The sequence below is a fragment of the Rhinatrema bivittatum genome, chromosome 5, assembly GCF_901001135.1.
Source record: "Rhinatrema bivittatum chromosome 5, aRhiBiv1.1, whole genome shotgun sequence".
NCBI classification, from domain to species: Eukaryota; Metazoa; Chordata; class Amphibia; order Gymnophiona; family Rhinatrematidae; genus Rhinatrema; species Rhinatrema bivittatum.
Genome location: NC_042619.1, coordinates 5191590 through 5205255, shown reverse-complemented (window position 1 = coordinate 5205255; position 13666 = coordinate 5191590). Strand labels below are relative to the sequence as shown.

Here is a 13666-nt window from a genome sequence, read left to right as displayed (position 1 = left end):
GTGGAAAACGGCCTTTAATACTCGCGATGGCCACTTCGAATATTTGGTAATGCCTTTTGGCCTCTGCAATGCCCCGGTCGTATTTCAAAATATGATGAACGACATTTTACATGACCTACTGTATCAGTGTGTGGTCGTTTACCTAGATGACATCATCCCCTTTTCCTATGATGTGCGAACCCACCAAAATGATGTTATTACTGTCTTACAGTGGCTTCGGGAAAACCGCTTGTACGCCAAGCTCAAGAAGTGTGCCTTTCATCAAGAGTCTGTTCCATTCCTTGGGTACATCATGCCCAGTAAGGGTTTTCAGATGGATCTCCAGAAGACACAGGGCATACAAGATTGGCCTCAACCCACTGGTATCAAGGCTCTACGCTGCCTCCTTGGCTTTACAAATTATTATCGCACCTTTATCAAGGACTACTCAACCTTGACCACTCCCCTCACCGCTATGACGAAAAAAGGGGCTAACCCTTCACAATGGTCTCCAGAAGCCATCTCTGCATTCCAAGAGCTAAAAGAGACTTTCCTCCAGAAACCCTGCTTACGCCACCCTGATCCTCACAAACCATTCATTGTCGAGATAGATGCCTCAGATGTCGGCGTCGGGGCCGTATTTAGCCAGCACAGTGATACTCTTGTTCTACATCCCTGCTCGTTCTTCTCGAGGGGCTTCTCACCAGCAGAGAGAAGTTACGGCATCGGCGATAAGGAACTGCTTGCCATTAAGCTTGCGTTTGAAGAGTGGCGTCCCTGGTCAGAGGGTGCCCAGCATCAGATAACCGTGTTCACTGACCACAAGAACCTGGAATATCTTTGCCATGCTCAGAGATTTAATCATTGCCAAGCCAGATGGTCCCTGTTCTTTAACAGGTTCAACTTTCTACTCAAATATCGCCCAGCTGAGAAGAATGTTCGCGCAGATGCTCTCTCCCGGTCCTTTACATCTGATAATGTTCCAGACGAACCGCGTCACATCATTGACCCTGAGAAGATAATGATGGCCGCTACCCATTCAATTCCCACAGGCAAAATGGTGGTTTCACTGTCTCTAAGGAAGAAGCTGCTGAATTGGGCTCATGACTAAGTTAGCAGGCCACCCAAGACAAGCCCGTACCTTGCTACCCTACGGCGATTTTATTGGTAGCCATCTATGAGAAAAGACGTGCAAGCGTACGTGGAATCCTGCAGCTCCTGCACCAGGCAAAAGCCTCCGGCTGGTCATCCTTGGGGTCTGCTCCAACTTTTGCCCATTCCTGATGAACCTTGATCGAACATAGCAACCGACTTCGTGGTCGATCTGCCTCCTTCTGGTGGGAACAATATGAAATGGGTTACCGTGGACCGGTTCTCGAAAATGGCGCACTTCGTTGCTCTTCTGGGACTGCCATCTGCCTGAGAACTAGCCAAACTATTTGTGCAGCATACTTTTCGTTTACACGGGAAGCTGAAACACATCGTATCAGACAGGGGTGTTCAGTTCACCGCCAAGTTCTGGAAGGCACTATGTCGAAAATTCAATATCTTTTTGGATTTGACTTCTGCATATCACCCCCAATCTAATGGACAAACGGGGAGAATGAATAGAACCCTTAAGCAGTTCATCCGCGCCTATGTCAACTCTAGGCAGAATGATTGGGCAGAACATCTACCCTGGGCTGAGACCGCCTTGAATTTGCATCCTGCGTCCGCCACAGGATCCACGCCATTTCAAATTGTATGGCCGTCAGCCGCTTCCACCACTTCCCATACCATTGACTGGTACATCGCTTGCCGCTCAAGCTGATGTACTGCTGATGAGATTCATCAACTCTGGACTCAGACCAAGGAGCTTCTACAGAAGGCTGGGCAATGGGCAAAAAGATTCTATGATGCTCATCATCAAGCTCCTCCCCAGTTTAAAGTAGGAGATAAGGTATGGCTCAGGACCAAATATATCCAGCTCAAGCTACCTTCGGTTCTATTCGCTCCACGATTCATTGTACCCTTCACCGTCCTCCGATGTTTGGGACCCTTGACTTACAGCTTGAGGTTGCCACCCTCAATGAAAATACACAATGCTTTCCATGTTTCACTCCTGAAACCACTTATCCTTTCAGAATTCTCTCAGAAGACTCCTGATCCACAACCCGTTGATGCTGAGGATGACATCGCGTACAAAGTGGATGACATACTGGATGTCCGTAAAAGAGGAAAGCACTGGGAGTACCTCATTTCTTGGGAAGGATACGGATCAGAGGAAAACAGCTGGGAACCGGCTGCCAACATACTGGACAAAGAGATGCTACATTGCTTCTATCTTGCTTTCCTAGGAAGCCGAAACCCTCTGGGAGGGGCCCTAAGAAGGGGAGTACTGTTGCCCGTCGGTCGCAGGCAGCTGCGACCTTTGCTGCTCACTTCCTTTCTATATGCAGCTCCGAGTCTGGGGAGAATGGCGGCCTCCGCTTCCACCCTCCGACCCTCATGGCACGCCCGGGACGGCATGGGAGCTCCCGGCAGCCATCTTACATCCGGGTTCACCTAAGGCGTGTGCGCCTACCCCCTTCTTAACCACATCATGGCGTCATCCGCTTACCATACTTAAACTCAGCTGATCTCTTGCTATATGAGTTAGCAAGGATTCCTTCCTGCTATTTCCGCCAAGCTGGGACTTCGACTTTCTGGGTGTCCTAGGTACCCGCTCCTCGGGGGCCTTGCCGCACTCAGGGCTATCTGCTCCTCAGAGAGCCATTTCTCTATCTCTCATTCCAGTGAGTCCTGCATCGTCCCTGGATGGCCCTCGCTATTCCTTATCCGGACCGCCTCGGTGCCTGATCTTCCATCTACATCTACAGAACCGGTGTGAGTACAGAACCTGCTCTTCTACCTTTGTGGCATGGATTCTCGGGTTACCCCGCTTGCGGGCTACTACCGGATCCCTCCTGTCATGTGTATGCCATTGGCTTCCGGCCTACTCCGTGCTGCGGACCATTACCGGAGTTGCCAGCACAAGCTACACCTAGAGAAGGAATTCACCGGACTACTCCGTGCTGCGGACTATCTGGACTGACTCCATTGATCCACTTCTCGGATCACCATTGGCTGTATAATAAAGTTATTCCTCTGTTGTCGTGATAAGGGCCCACAGGGCTCCTCCCTGTGGGCAGAGTTTCCACTCTCCACAACCCAAGGGTTCACTTCTAGTTCAAAGACACACCGAACGTAATCAGTCGGATCATCTTTTTGTGCTATGAAGTGGTGCCAAGAAGGGTCATAAGGCATCAAAAGCCACCATTGCATGGTGGTTGAAAGAGGCTATTAGCTCTGCGTATATCTGTCAAGGTCGCCCTGTTCCAGTGGGGGTAAGGGTGCATTCTACTAGTTCTCAGGCGACCTTTTGGTCCGAGTGTCAATATGTTTCGCTACAGGAGATCAGTAGAGCAGTTACTTGGAAATCATTGCACCCTTTCGCCAGGCATTACCACTTAGATGTCCAGGCCCCTGAGGCCATGGGTTTTGGTGAAAGTATACTTCAAGCGAGACTCTCACAGTCCCACCCTGTCTAGGGAAGCTTTGGTACATCCCACAGTCTGCACTGATCCGGGTACGTACAGGGAAAAGAAAATTGGTTCTTACCTGCTAATTTTCGTTCCTGTAGTACCACAGATCAGTCCAGAGTGCCCGCCCTCTATAGGAGAGGGGGAATTGGAGAGTCCGCTTGATCTGCTGTGATTACTCAGAAGAATGGCATAAGTTTTTTGTTAGTCCTATATAGAGTTGTATGGACGAGTTTGGCGTTACCAGGTTTCCTCTTCCCACTGCTCATTTTGCTTTGTTTGGTCATTTGGCTTGGGTACAGTTCAATAAGGAGGGACTGCAGGTGGCACCTTGGGTTAAGCGTCAGTGTCAGTAAAACTTTCTCTGTCTCCATCCGCTGGAAGGGAGGCAAAACCCAGGAGTCTGGACTGATCTGTGGTACTACAGGAATGAAAATTAGCAGGTGAGAACCAATTTTCCTATATGGACCGATCATGTACAGCTCAGATTTTAAAAGTGGCAAACTATGTGCGTATATGCACGTGCACGATTAACAGAGTATGCATAAAAAAGGGGCATTCCAAGGCAGGGCCTTCCTGCCAGACTGATGCACCTAAGGCTTTTATTTGCATATATTACTGCCGCTTAGTATCAGCTGTTAAGTGATGGTAAACATTTTAAAGTGACAAAATGACTGGTGAGGGGTCTGGGTGACATGGAGGGACATCAGGCTGAAAAGTCAGGAGGGTGTTGGTGAGCTATTAGACTGGGCAAACTGGTGAACTATTTGGTAAAACCGGTAATTTCCTTCTTGCGCACATTTTACAACCATTGCTAAGAAAATTATGCGAGTTAAATCTTCTCGCATAAATGATTAAAATTAGGAGCACAACTACATGCACAGAACAGATTTGCACCACTTAGCCAGATAAGTCTGAAAAACTGCTGCTTATACTGCTAACTGGGTGATGCATTAAGCCACGGTAGTGCTTTAACATGGTGATATTGCGTGATATATGTGATAATTTGCATGGCCCTTCCCATGCAATGGCTTAATTTGCATGAAATATGCATGCATGAGTAATGCAAATGCATGCAAAGAAGGTCATTAATAGGCAATTTTTTGTTAATATGTTATTGTGGCTGACTGAGAAAGTGGTCAGCTGTGATAAAATAACACCACCTCCTGGAGAATCGGTAAATGTAATGCAAGAGCCCTGGGACCCTAAAGTGGGGCCAAAGGGTCCCGCATTACATTTAAAGGGCCTTGCAAACGCTGAAAAAAGTGCTGCGGCAAAAAGTAACAGTTGAGTGGAGGTCAGGGCTGACCCCTGGCTCGAAGGGGCAGTGACAGCCCCCCTCCACCCCCCAACCTTGTCGTCTCCAAATAAATAGGGCCCCTCCTCCACCCAAAAGGTTAAAAAAAATCATTGTGGTTCAGGGGGAAACTCCTGGTGGTATAGTGCCCCCTCCTATCAAAGGTATTACGTATCATCAGTGGGGTTCAGCCTCCGCCCCTCAAACCTTTAAAAAAGGAACAGTGTTATTTTCCAGGTTAGCTCTCTAGCCTTCGAGGCAATGTAATTTGTTTCAGGCTGATGTCAGATTCCTCCCGTGGAAGGCGGTGCTGCACATAAAGAGTTACGCTTCACGTTTTCTCTTCAGCTATCTGTACGGACGGCACCTGCGCTAGGTGTGTGGCAAGAACCTTGTTCAGCAGAAAGCTGATCAGACGGCTCAGCTTGAATCCGTAGCCGCTCATCATTCGGACCAAGAATTTGTGAGTTCTTGGAAATCACTAGCAGGTTAGGAACTAGGCGTCTTCTATGACTCGCGCTTTAGGCTACCGGTTCTTGCTCCAAATTGCATCTTTGCAAAACGTCTCGCACAGAAAGTTTATTTGGTGAGATACTTGAAAGATTAGTCCTCAGCCTTGATGAATTAAAACCACAGACGCTTCCTGAGAATAGGCCACTTTTTTAGATTTTACAGAGGGTGCCGGAAAAGCTAGAACTAATCTTTTACAAGGAGTGGATGTACACTGCCAGAGACTGGTAAGTCTGGGAGATCATTTAAAATGTTTATGCCCCAACACTCACCACATTCGAGGCTTTTTTTCCATGTGCGTCACCCAGTGAAGATGACGAGGATGTTAATCATTACGCTTTGAAGTGCCGGCCTGACCTCGCCCCTGTCATGTGACTGCAGCAAGGTCCGGGGGAAGGAAGTAAATAAATAAATAAGATGGCAGAGGATCCAGTACCTGGGAAACTGCACGTGTAGCAAAGGCAAAACCTGCACTTTACAGAAAGTGGTGTTTATCAGAACTTAATAGCTTCACCAAAATAAGTAATCTGCCCACAGGGAAGCTCTACAATTTCTGTCGTCCTCTCTCGTGCTGCGGGAGAGGAAAGGAGTTTTTCTGCTCAGCACAGAACTCGTTTCATTTTCAGCTGAGCCTGTGGTCCAGCCTAAAAGACCCATTTTGGGTGTTTTCTGTGCTATTGTGACTAGTAGGACAAGATATAAAATGAAAAAAAAAATAACTAAACAGATAAGGAAGAGGTCCAGGTGACAGAAACCCTGGGCCTCCACAGACAAAACCAGCAACGTGAAGCCGATTGCACCTGCTTAGTCCAAGGTGCTGGCAGAATCTGATGCATGTGTGTGTGTGCGCTTTTATAATGCCACAGAATGGGAGAAAAGCCTTGGCGAGTCAGGCCCGAAATGCCCGCGTACCTGGGTGACAGCATTGCAGAACTCCAGGGAATTCATGAAGAGGACGAGGGAGGACACCCCGATCCAGTCCTCCCGCCGCAGGAAATGCCAGTCATCCCCTCGCACCTCGATCTTCCGTGGTAACGAGGAGTACAGTGCACTCAGCCCCGTAGCGAGCACCTGAAGACAGACAGACAGAAAGGAAAGGGCTCAGCTTTTTGTGCCAGAGATAATAAAGCGGTTTCAGCCTGGGGAAGTGCTGAAGGATTATCTGCGGAAGAAGAACATCTATTGCCAGAAAACATTACAGCAGGTGACATTTAACATGCACTGCTACACCTCCCCATCATGACGAGAATCAAGCACAGCGTGTGCAAACAGCACTGCAGGACTGGGGTGACCTCCACCCCAAGAGCTAAGGTCAGGGCATGACCCAGAGAGAGCAATCACTCCCGTTTTCTATTAATCACGTGGTGGGTCTTACAAACGAGTGTGGTCCCTATGTAGTGATCCTACAACGGCAGCCTGTGAGAGGCCCAGGAACTCTCTCTGTATGCATGCAGGAAGCACTCCAGCAAAACCACCGACATTTCCTGCCATGCACACAGCTCAAATTCTATTTCATGACCTAAGATTATTCTGTTCTGCGACTTCTCTGAATATTTTTCTTTGCTCTGTTTGCAATGACCTATTACAGACCTATTATTTCTTTAAACTGTAGCCTGGGTTAATTTGCATTTATTTGGGTGAAGCCACTGACTGGCTCCCATTATGAACAATTTTTTCCCAACTCCCTAACTGGGCAGTAGTCTATATCTATTATAAACATTTATATCCACCTTTCCTCCATAAAGTGGCAGACAAAACATGCTACACATATGCAACAAGATTTGGGGTAGATTTTAAATGCCCTGCACGCCGGCGCGCACAAAGCCCCAGGACGCGCGTAAGTCCCGGGGCTTTGCTTGGGGGGCGTGTCGTGGGCGTGTCGGAGGCGACGCGGCATTTGGGGCGGGTCCGGGGGCGTGGCCGCAGGCGTGGTTCCAGCCCGGGGGCATTCCGGGGGGTGGGCACGGCCTCCGAACCAGCCCCCCAGACCGGAACACGGCCGCCGGCAGCCTGATCGGGCAGGCGTAACATGGAATAAAGGTGGGGGTGGGTTAGGTAGGGGAAGGGAGGGAAAGGTGGGGAGGGACGACAAAAAAAGAAGTTCCCTCCGAGGCCGCTTCAATTTCGGAGCGGCCTCGGAGGGAACGGAGCCAGGCTGCGCAGCTCGGCGCGCGCAGGCTGCCGATTTTGCGCAGCCTGCGCGCGCCGACCCCGGATTTAAATGGCTACGCACGTATCTATTAAAATCCGGCATACTTTTTTAAAATCAGCCTCTTTGAGTCTCTGGTGTTGCAGGTTGTTTTAATAAAATTGAGTTTTTATACAGACTTGATCAAAAAAAGCAAGCAGTCAAAATTATGGAAAGAGCCTGAGTGGACCATCTCACAGGCATAGGGGTAGTGGGCAGGGGAGCTTTCACATCAGGCTGGGAGGAAGGTGTAGCTGAGTACTGCCATCCACTTGGGAAGCAACAACTTTATCCAAACAAAAGGCATCAATCTGAAGATAAAAGTGAAAAAGGCCCTGGTGCTTACAAAGAAGCTCTTGGCTTTCTATGTCCTGAGCTTAAATGTGCATTAAGATTTTTTCTGATTTGTTTTAAATGTGCTACTTAGTAACATCAAAGAGTGCCCCCTAGTCCTTCTATTATCCGAAAGAGTAAATAACCGATTCACATCTACCCGTTCTAGACCTCTCATGATCTTAAAGACCTCTATCATATCCCCCCCTCAGTCGTCTCTTCTCCAAGCTGAAAAGTCCTAACCTCTTTAGTCTTTCCTCATAGGGGAGCTTTTCCATCCCCTTATCATTTTGGTAGCCCTTCTCTGTACCTTCTCCATCGCAATTATATCTTTTTTGAGATGCAGCAACCAGAATTGTGCACAGTATTCAAGGTGTGGTCTCACCATGGAGCGATACAGAGGCATTATGACATTTTCCGTTTTATTCACCATTCCCTTCCTAATAATTCCTAACTTTCTGTTTGCTTTTTTGATCCCCGCAGCACACTGAACCGACGAATTCAATGTGTTATCCACTATGATGCCCAGATCTTTTTCCTGGGTGGTAGCTCCCACTAGTGAACCTAATATTGTGTAACTATAGTTTGGATTATTTTTCTCTATCTGCATTACTTTGCACTTGTCCACATTAAATTTCATCTGCCTTTTGGATGCCCTATCTCCCAGTCTTGTAAGGTCCTCCTGCAATTTCATGCACAAGACTAAGAGCCTACAGCTTCTATGCTCCCTAGATCTGCCAGGAACCAATCTACCTTGCTTTTTGGAAACAAAGCCAAGGCATGGCTATTTAACCAGGCCATTCCCCAGCTGGTGCATTAGGCATCTTAACATTTTTCCAGATTTGGTCCTTATGCCATACTATGGCACTCAGTGTTATCTACATTAACCATATTATAGCTGTCTAAGTCTTAATATTTGTAATCCTCTTTGAGACCAAACTTGGCAAAATGCAGAATATCAAACGTTGGCAAATAAATAAATCTGCTTGTGATTTAACAACTTGGAATAATTTTGTCTCATCTACCAATCTTGACCACCTCACATGCTCCCTTTCTGTATCATTTATTATAAAGCACCGGTCCCAGTACAGACTGCTGGGGCCTTCCTCCTTTGACAAAACCAACCATTTGTTCCTACTCTCTGTTTCCTGTCTTTTAAAGAGTTTGCCTATTCCATGACATTTTAATTTTCTCAGGAGTTTCTCATGAAGGACTTTGACAAATGCCTTCTCAAAATGCTTCAACAAAATCCAAATATACTACATCCACTGGCTCATCATTGTCCACATGTTTATTCATCCCTTCAAAAAAACACAGGGCTCCAGGAGCGATCCAGGAAACTACAGACCGGTTAGCCTGACTTCAGTGCCAGGAAAAATAGTGGAAAGTGTTCTAAACATCAAAAACCCAGAACATATAGAAAGACATGGTTTAATGGAACAAAGTCAGCATGGCTTTACCCAGGGCAAGTCTTGCCTCACAAATCTGCTTCACTTTTTTGAAGGAGTTAATAAAACATGTGGATAAAGGTGAACCTGTAGATGTAATGTATTTGGATTTTCAGAAGGCGTTTGACAAAGTCCCTCATAAGAAGCTTCTAGGAAAACTAAAAAGTCATGGGATAGGAGGCAATGTCCTTTCGTGGATTACAAACTGGCTAAAAGACAGGAAACAGAGAGTAGGATTAAATGGGCAATTTTCTCAGTGGAAGGGAGTGGACAGTGGAGTGCCTCAGGGATCTGGACTGGGACCCTTACTTTTCAATATATTTATAAATGATCTGGAAAGAAATACGACGAGTGAGATAATCAAATTTGCAGATGATACAAAATTGTTCAGAGTAGTTAAATCACAAGCAGATTGTGATAAATTGCAGGAAGACCTTGTGAGACTGGAAAATTGGGCATCAAAATGTCAGATGAAATTTAATGTGGATAAGTGCAAGGTGATGCATATAGGGAAAAATAACCTATGCTATAGTTACACAATGTTAGGTTCCATATTAGGTGCTACAACCCAAGAAAGAGTGGATAACACATTGAAATCGGTGCAGTGTGCTGCGACAGTCAAAAAAGCAAACAGAATGTTGGGAATTATTAGGAAGGGAATGGTGAATAAAACGGAAAATGTCATAATGCCTCTGTATCGCTCCATGGTGAGACCGCACCTTGAATACTGTGTACAATTCTGGTCACCGCATCTCAAAAAAGATATAATTGCAATGGAGAAGGTACCGAGAAGGGCTACCAAAATGATAAGGGGAATGGAACAGCTCCCCTATGAGGAAAGACTAAAGAGGTTAGGACTTTTCAGCTTGGAGAAGAGACGGCTGAGGGGGGATATGACAGAGGTGTTTAAAATCATGAGAGGTCTAGAACGGGTAGATGTGAATCGGTTATTCACTCTTTCAGATAATAGAAAGACTAGGGGGTACTCCATGAAGTTAGCATGGGGCACATTTAAAACTAATCGGAGAAAGTTCTTCTTCACTCAATGCACAATAAAGCTCTGGAATTTGTTGCCAGAGGATGTGGTTAGTGCAGTTAGTATAGCTGTGTTTAAATAATAATTGAATAAGTTCTTGGAGAAGTCCATTACCTGCTATTTATTAAGCTGACTTAGAAAATAGCCACTGCTATTACTAGCAATGGTAACATGGAATAGACTTAGTTTTTGGGTACTTGCCAGGTTCTTATGGCCTGGATTGGCCACTGTTGGAAACAGGATGCTGGGCTTGATGGACCCTTGGTCTGACCCAGCATGGCAAGTTCTTATGTTCTTATGTAAGTGTAGTAGATTTGTGAGGCAAGACTTCCCTTGGGAATATCCATGCTGGCTAAGCCCCATTAAACCAGGTCTATCCATATGTTCTGCCATTTTCTTCTTTAGAATAGTTTCTATGATTTTTCTTGGCACTTATGTCAGGTTTACTGGTCTATACTTTCCAAGAGCCCTTTTAAGAGATTGGCATTACTGTGGCAACTCTCCAATCTTCAGGTTGAATAGATGTTTATAAGAATAGGTTACAAGTTATTAATAACAGGTCTGCACTTTCATTTTTTAATTCTTTCAGAACTCTAAGTTGTGTACCATCTGGTCCAGGTAATTTGCTGCTCCTTAATTATAAATTTGCTCTATCACATCTTTCAGGTTCACCATGATTTGTTTCAGTTCCTCTGAATCATCACTGGAGTAACAGAATGTCAAATTCTATCCCCTGTAGAGGTGGATGCCCTTTCGTGGAATGGCAATTGTGGCCTCAACAGATCATCCTGTCAGCAGTGTAATTCAGAGGACTCCATCCAGATCCTGCCCCCGTGTGTGATGACAGTGTACTGAAAGTATGTTATCGTAGTGTGACACAAGGGAGTCAAGAATGAGCTTTAGTTCAGGGCTGAGGAATGGCCAGAGGACTGAGCAGAGGATTCTAAGCACTGGAGACCCATTGGAGTGGAGGAGAAGGATTTGAGGAAAGGCGTTCCTAGAAGTCCTGAAGTTGATGAAGGGTTGCTGAAATGCCAGAGGAAGGGTAGTCTGCCTTGGAAAATCTACTAGGGTGAAGTTGGGAGCCCTAAGGAAAAGAGGATTTCCCTGGAGAGTGTATTGAGAGGTGCCAGAGGAGGGGCAGTCTGCCTGGGAAAGCTCACCAGAATCTGACTGATTCATCTACAATCAGCATGAGACACCAGAGAAAGAGAGAGAAGGCCCTTGGAGGAAAAGATGACAGCTACCAAACAGATACTGGGATGGCCCAGGTTGGAAGGGGTACCAGTCCCAAAGAGCTGACCTGTCTCAGGGTGAAGAGAGATTGTGTTTATTTTTGGTGACTCCTTTTGTATTGAATTACAGTGTGAGAACTATTCAGAAATGTTTTTTTTAGGCTTTGTGTTTTCCCTGCCATTAGTTAATAAAGATTTTTATTTTGAACAATAGAGTTGGTATGGACGTGGTCTTTTTCTTTTTTTTTTAAAGAGTGCGTGACTGGTGTGCAGGAAGAGCTCCCATGAATACAAAACCCCAAGGTTCTTGAAAAGAGTGAACTTTTCCCTCCTATGCAGGAACTCTGGGACATCATGGGGCCTTGCATGGTCCATGGTCCTCCCTGTGTGTCCCCATTAACAGGACCAGAATGGGATGTGGTCTACACCATTTCTGATAGAAGATCACCCCCCCCCCCCCAAAAAAAAACAAAACAAAAAGAAAAAGCAAACGCCCTATCTCAAAAGACTACGTCCAATCACCACAGAGAGATAGGGAAACATTTTCAAATTAAACACATCATGTAAATCATGAAAGTCACATTAAGGGGTGTTAGCAAGCCAGATGTAGTTTGTATACATAACACTGCCAGTCATCTCAATCATTTGCCCAACTCATATATATTTTTTTAGCTGCAAGTAAAAAAAATGTCCATAAATCTATATCAGAATCTGTAGCGTACATGAACTTTAGCAATCCCAGTCAACAATGACCCAATATCCCAACATTAGCTAATATTTTGCCTTGGGATTGCTTCAGGGGGCAAAAAAACTTTAACGAGGAAACTTCCAAACTTATCTGCTGATGCTCAGTGCCAGACCAAGTATCAGTCTCAGAGAGCTGTATAAATACAATCTATCTTTTTACTTGCAGCTAAAAATATATATAAGATGGGTAAATCATTGACAAGATCGGGAGTCTATGTGTATATACTACGTCTGGCTTGCTGACACTCTTTATTTTATTTATTTATTTATTTAATGACTTTTATATACCGGTATTAGTGGGGGACATCATACCGGTTTACATTCGAACTTTTAAGCTTGGAAAATACATATTAACAGGGAGTTGACAACTGGGAGGGGGGTAACAAGAAGAAGCAGTATGGAAAAACAGATTAAAAAACAAAACTAGAAATCCTTAACATAAGGCACGTAATAATCACATTATAAGGGGCTTTTGGGCTGATGGATGGGGAAAACTATTCTTGATATGCTCTTTTAGATCTATTCTGGATAAGCTCGTGTAAATAACCAGGATTTTAGATACTTTTTAAATTTAATCGTGCATGGTTCAAGACGTAGGTTGGGCGGCAGGGAGTTCCAAAGGGCGGGACCAGCAATTTATTTTATTTATTTAACACTTTTTTTTTATACCGGCATTCGTAGGACACATCATGTCGGTTTACAAGTAACTGAGAAAGGAAATTACAATGAACGAGGAAAAAGGGCTAACTGGATAATATACAAAAGTACAAGTGAAGAGAGAGAATGACTTTAATATGACTTATATGATTTCCATCGTGTGTTTATTCTGAAAACCTTTCCCCATCTCTCTGTGGTAACAGGATTCTCCCCAACATCCTCCTCTGTAAACACTGAAGCAAAGAGTTAAGCCAGCCTTTCCACTATGGCCTTATCTTCCATAAGTGCCTCTTTTGCCCTATGATCATCTGAAAGGTCAAAGTGACTTCTTTACAGGAGTCCTGCTTCAGACGCATTTGGAGAAGTTTTTATTAGGAATTTTCACCTCTACAGCAAGCTTCTTTTCAAATTCCTGTTTTGCCTGCCTTATCAATGCTTTGCATCTAAAACTTGCCAGTGTTTATGCTTTTTCCTATTTTCTTCATTTGGATTCCGTTTTTTTTTTTTTTTTTAAACTTTCTATTTAAATTTGTCAGCCATAAACATGAGAAAAAACACATGTGAGAACAACACAAAAGTACATTAATATATCCCTACAATGGGACACCCCCAGACTCAGGGGCGGATTGATCTATCAGGGGATCGGGCTTCCCCCAGTAGGCCAGTCGCTCCCATC

At 45.2% G+C, this 13666-nt stretch overlaps 1 protein-coding gene across 2 annotated transcripts in view; it reads right to left on the bottom strand.

Moving 5' to 3' along the window:
* FAM160A2 (family with sequence similarity 160 member A2) overlaps positions 1–13666 on the bottom strand; it is a 211879-nt gene that overhangs the window by 79571 nt on the left and 118642 nt on the right. For both annotated transcript variants that reach the window (XM_029601916.1, XM_029601917.1), the window contains exon 5: positions 6259–6417. In XM_029601916.1, coding sequence (XP_029457776.1) covers positions 6259–6417 — 159 coding nt within the window. The remainder of the gene's footprint in view (positions 1–6258; positions 6418–13666) is intronic.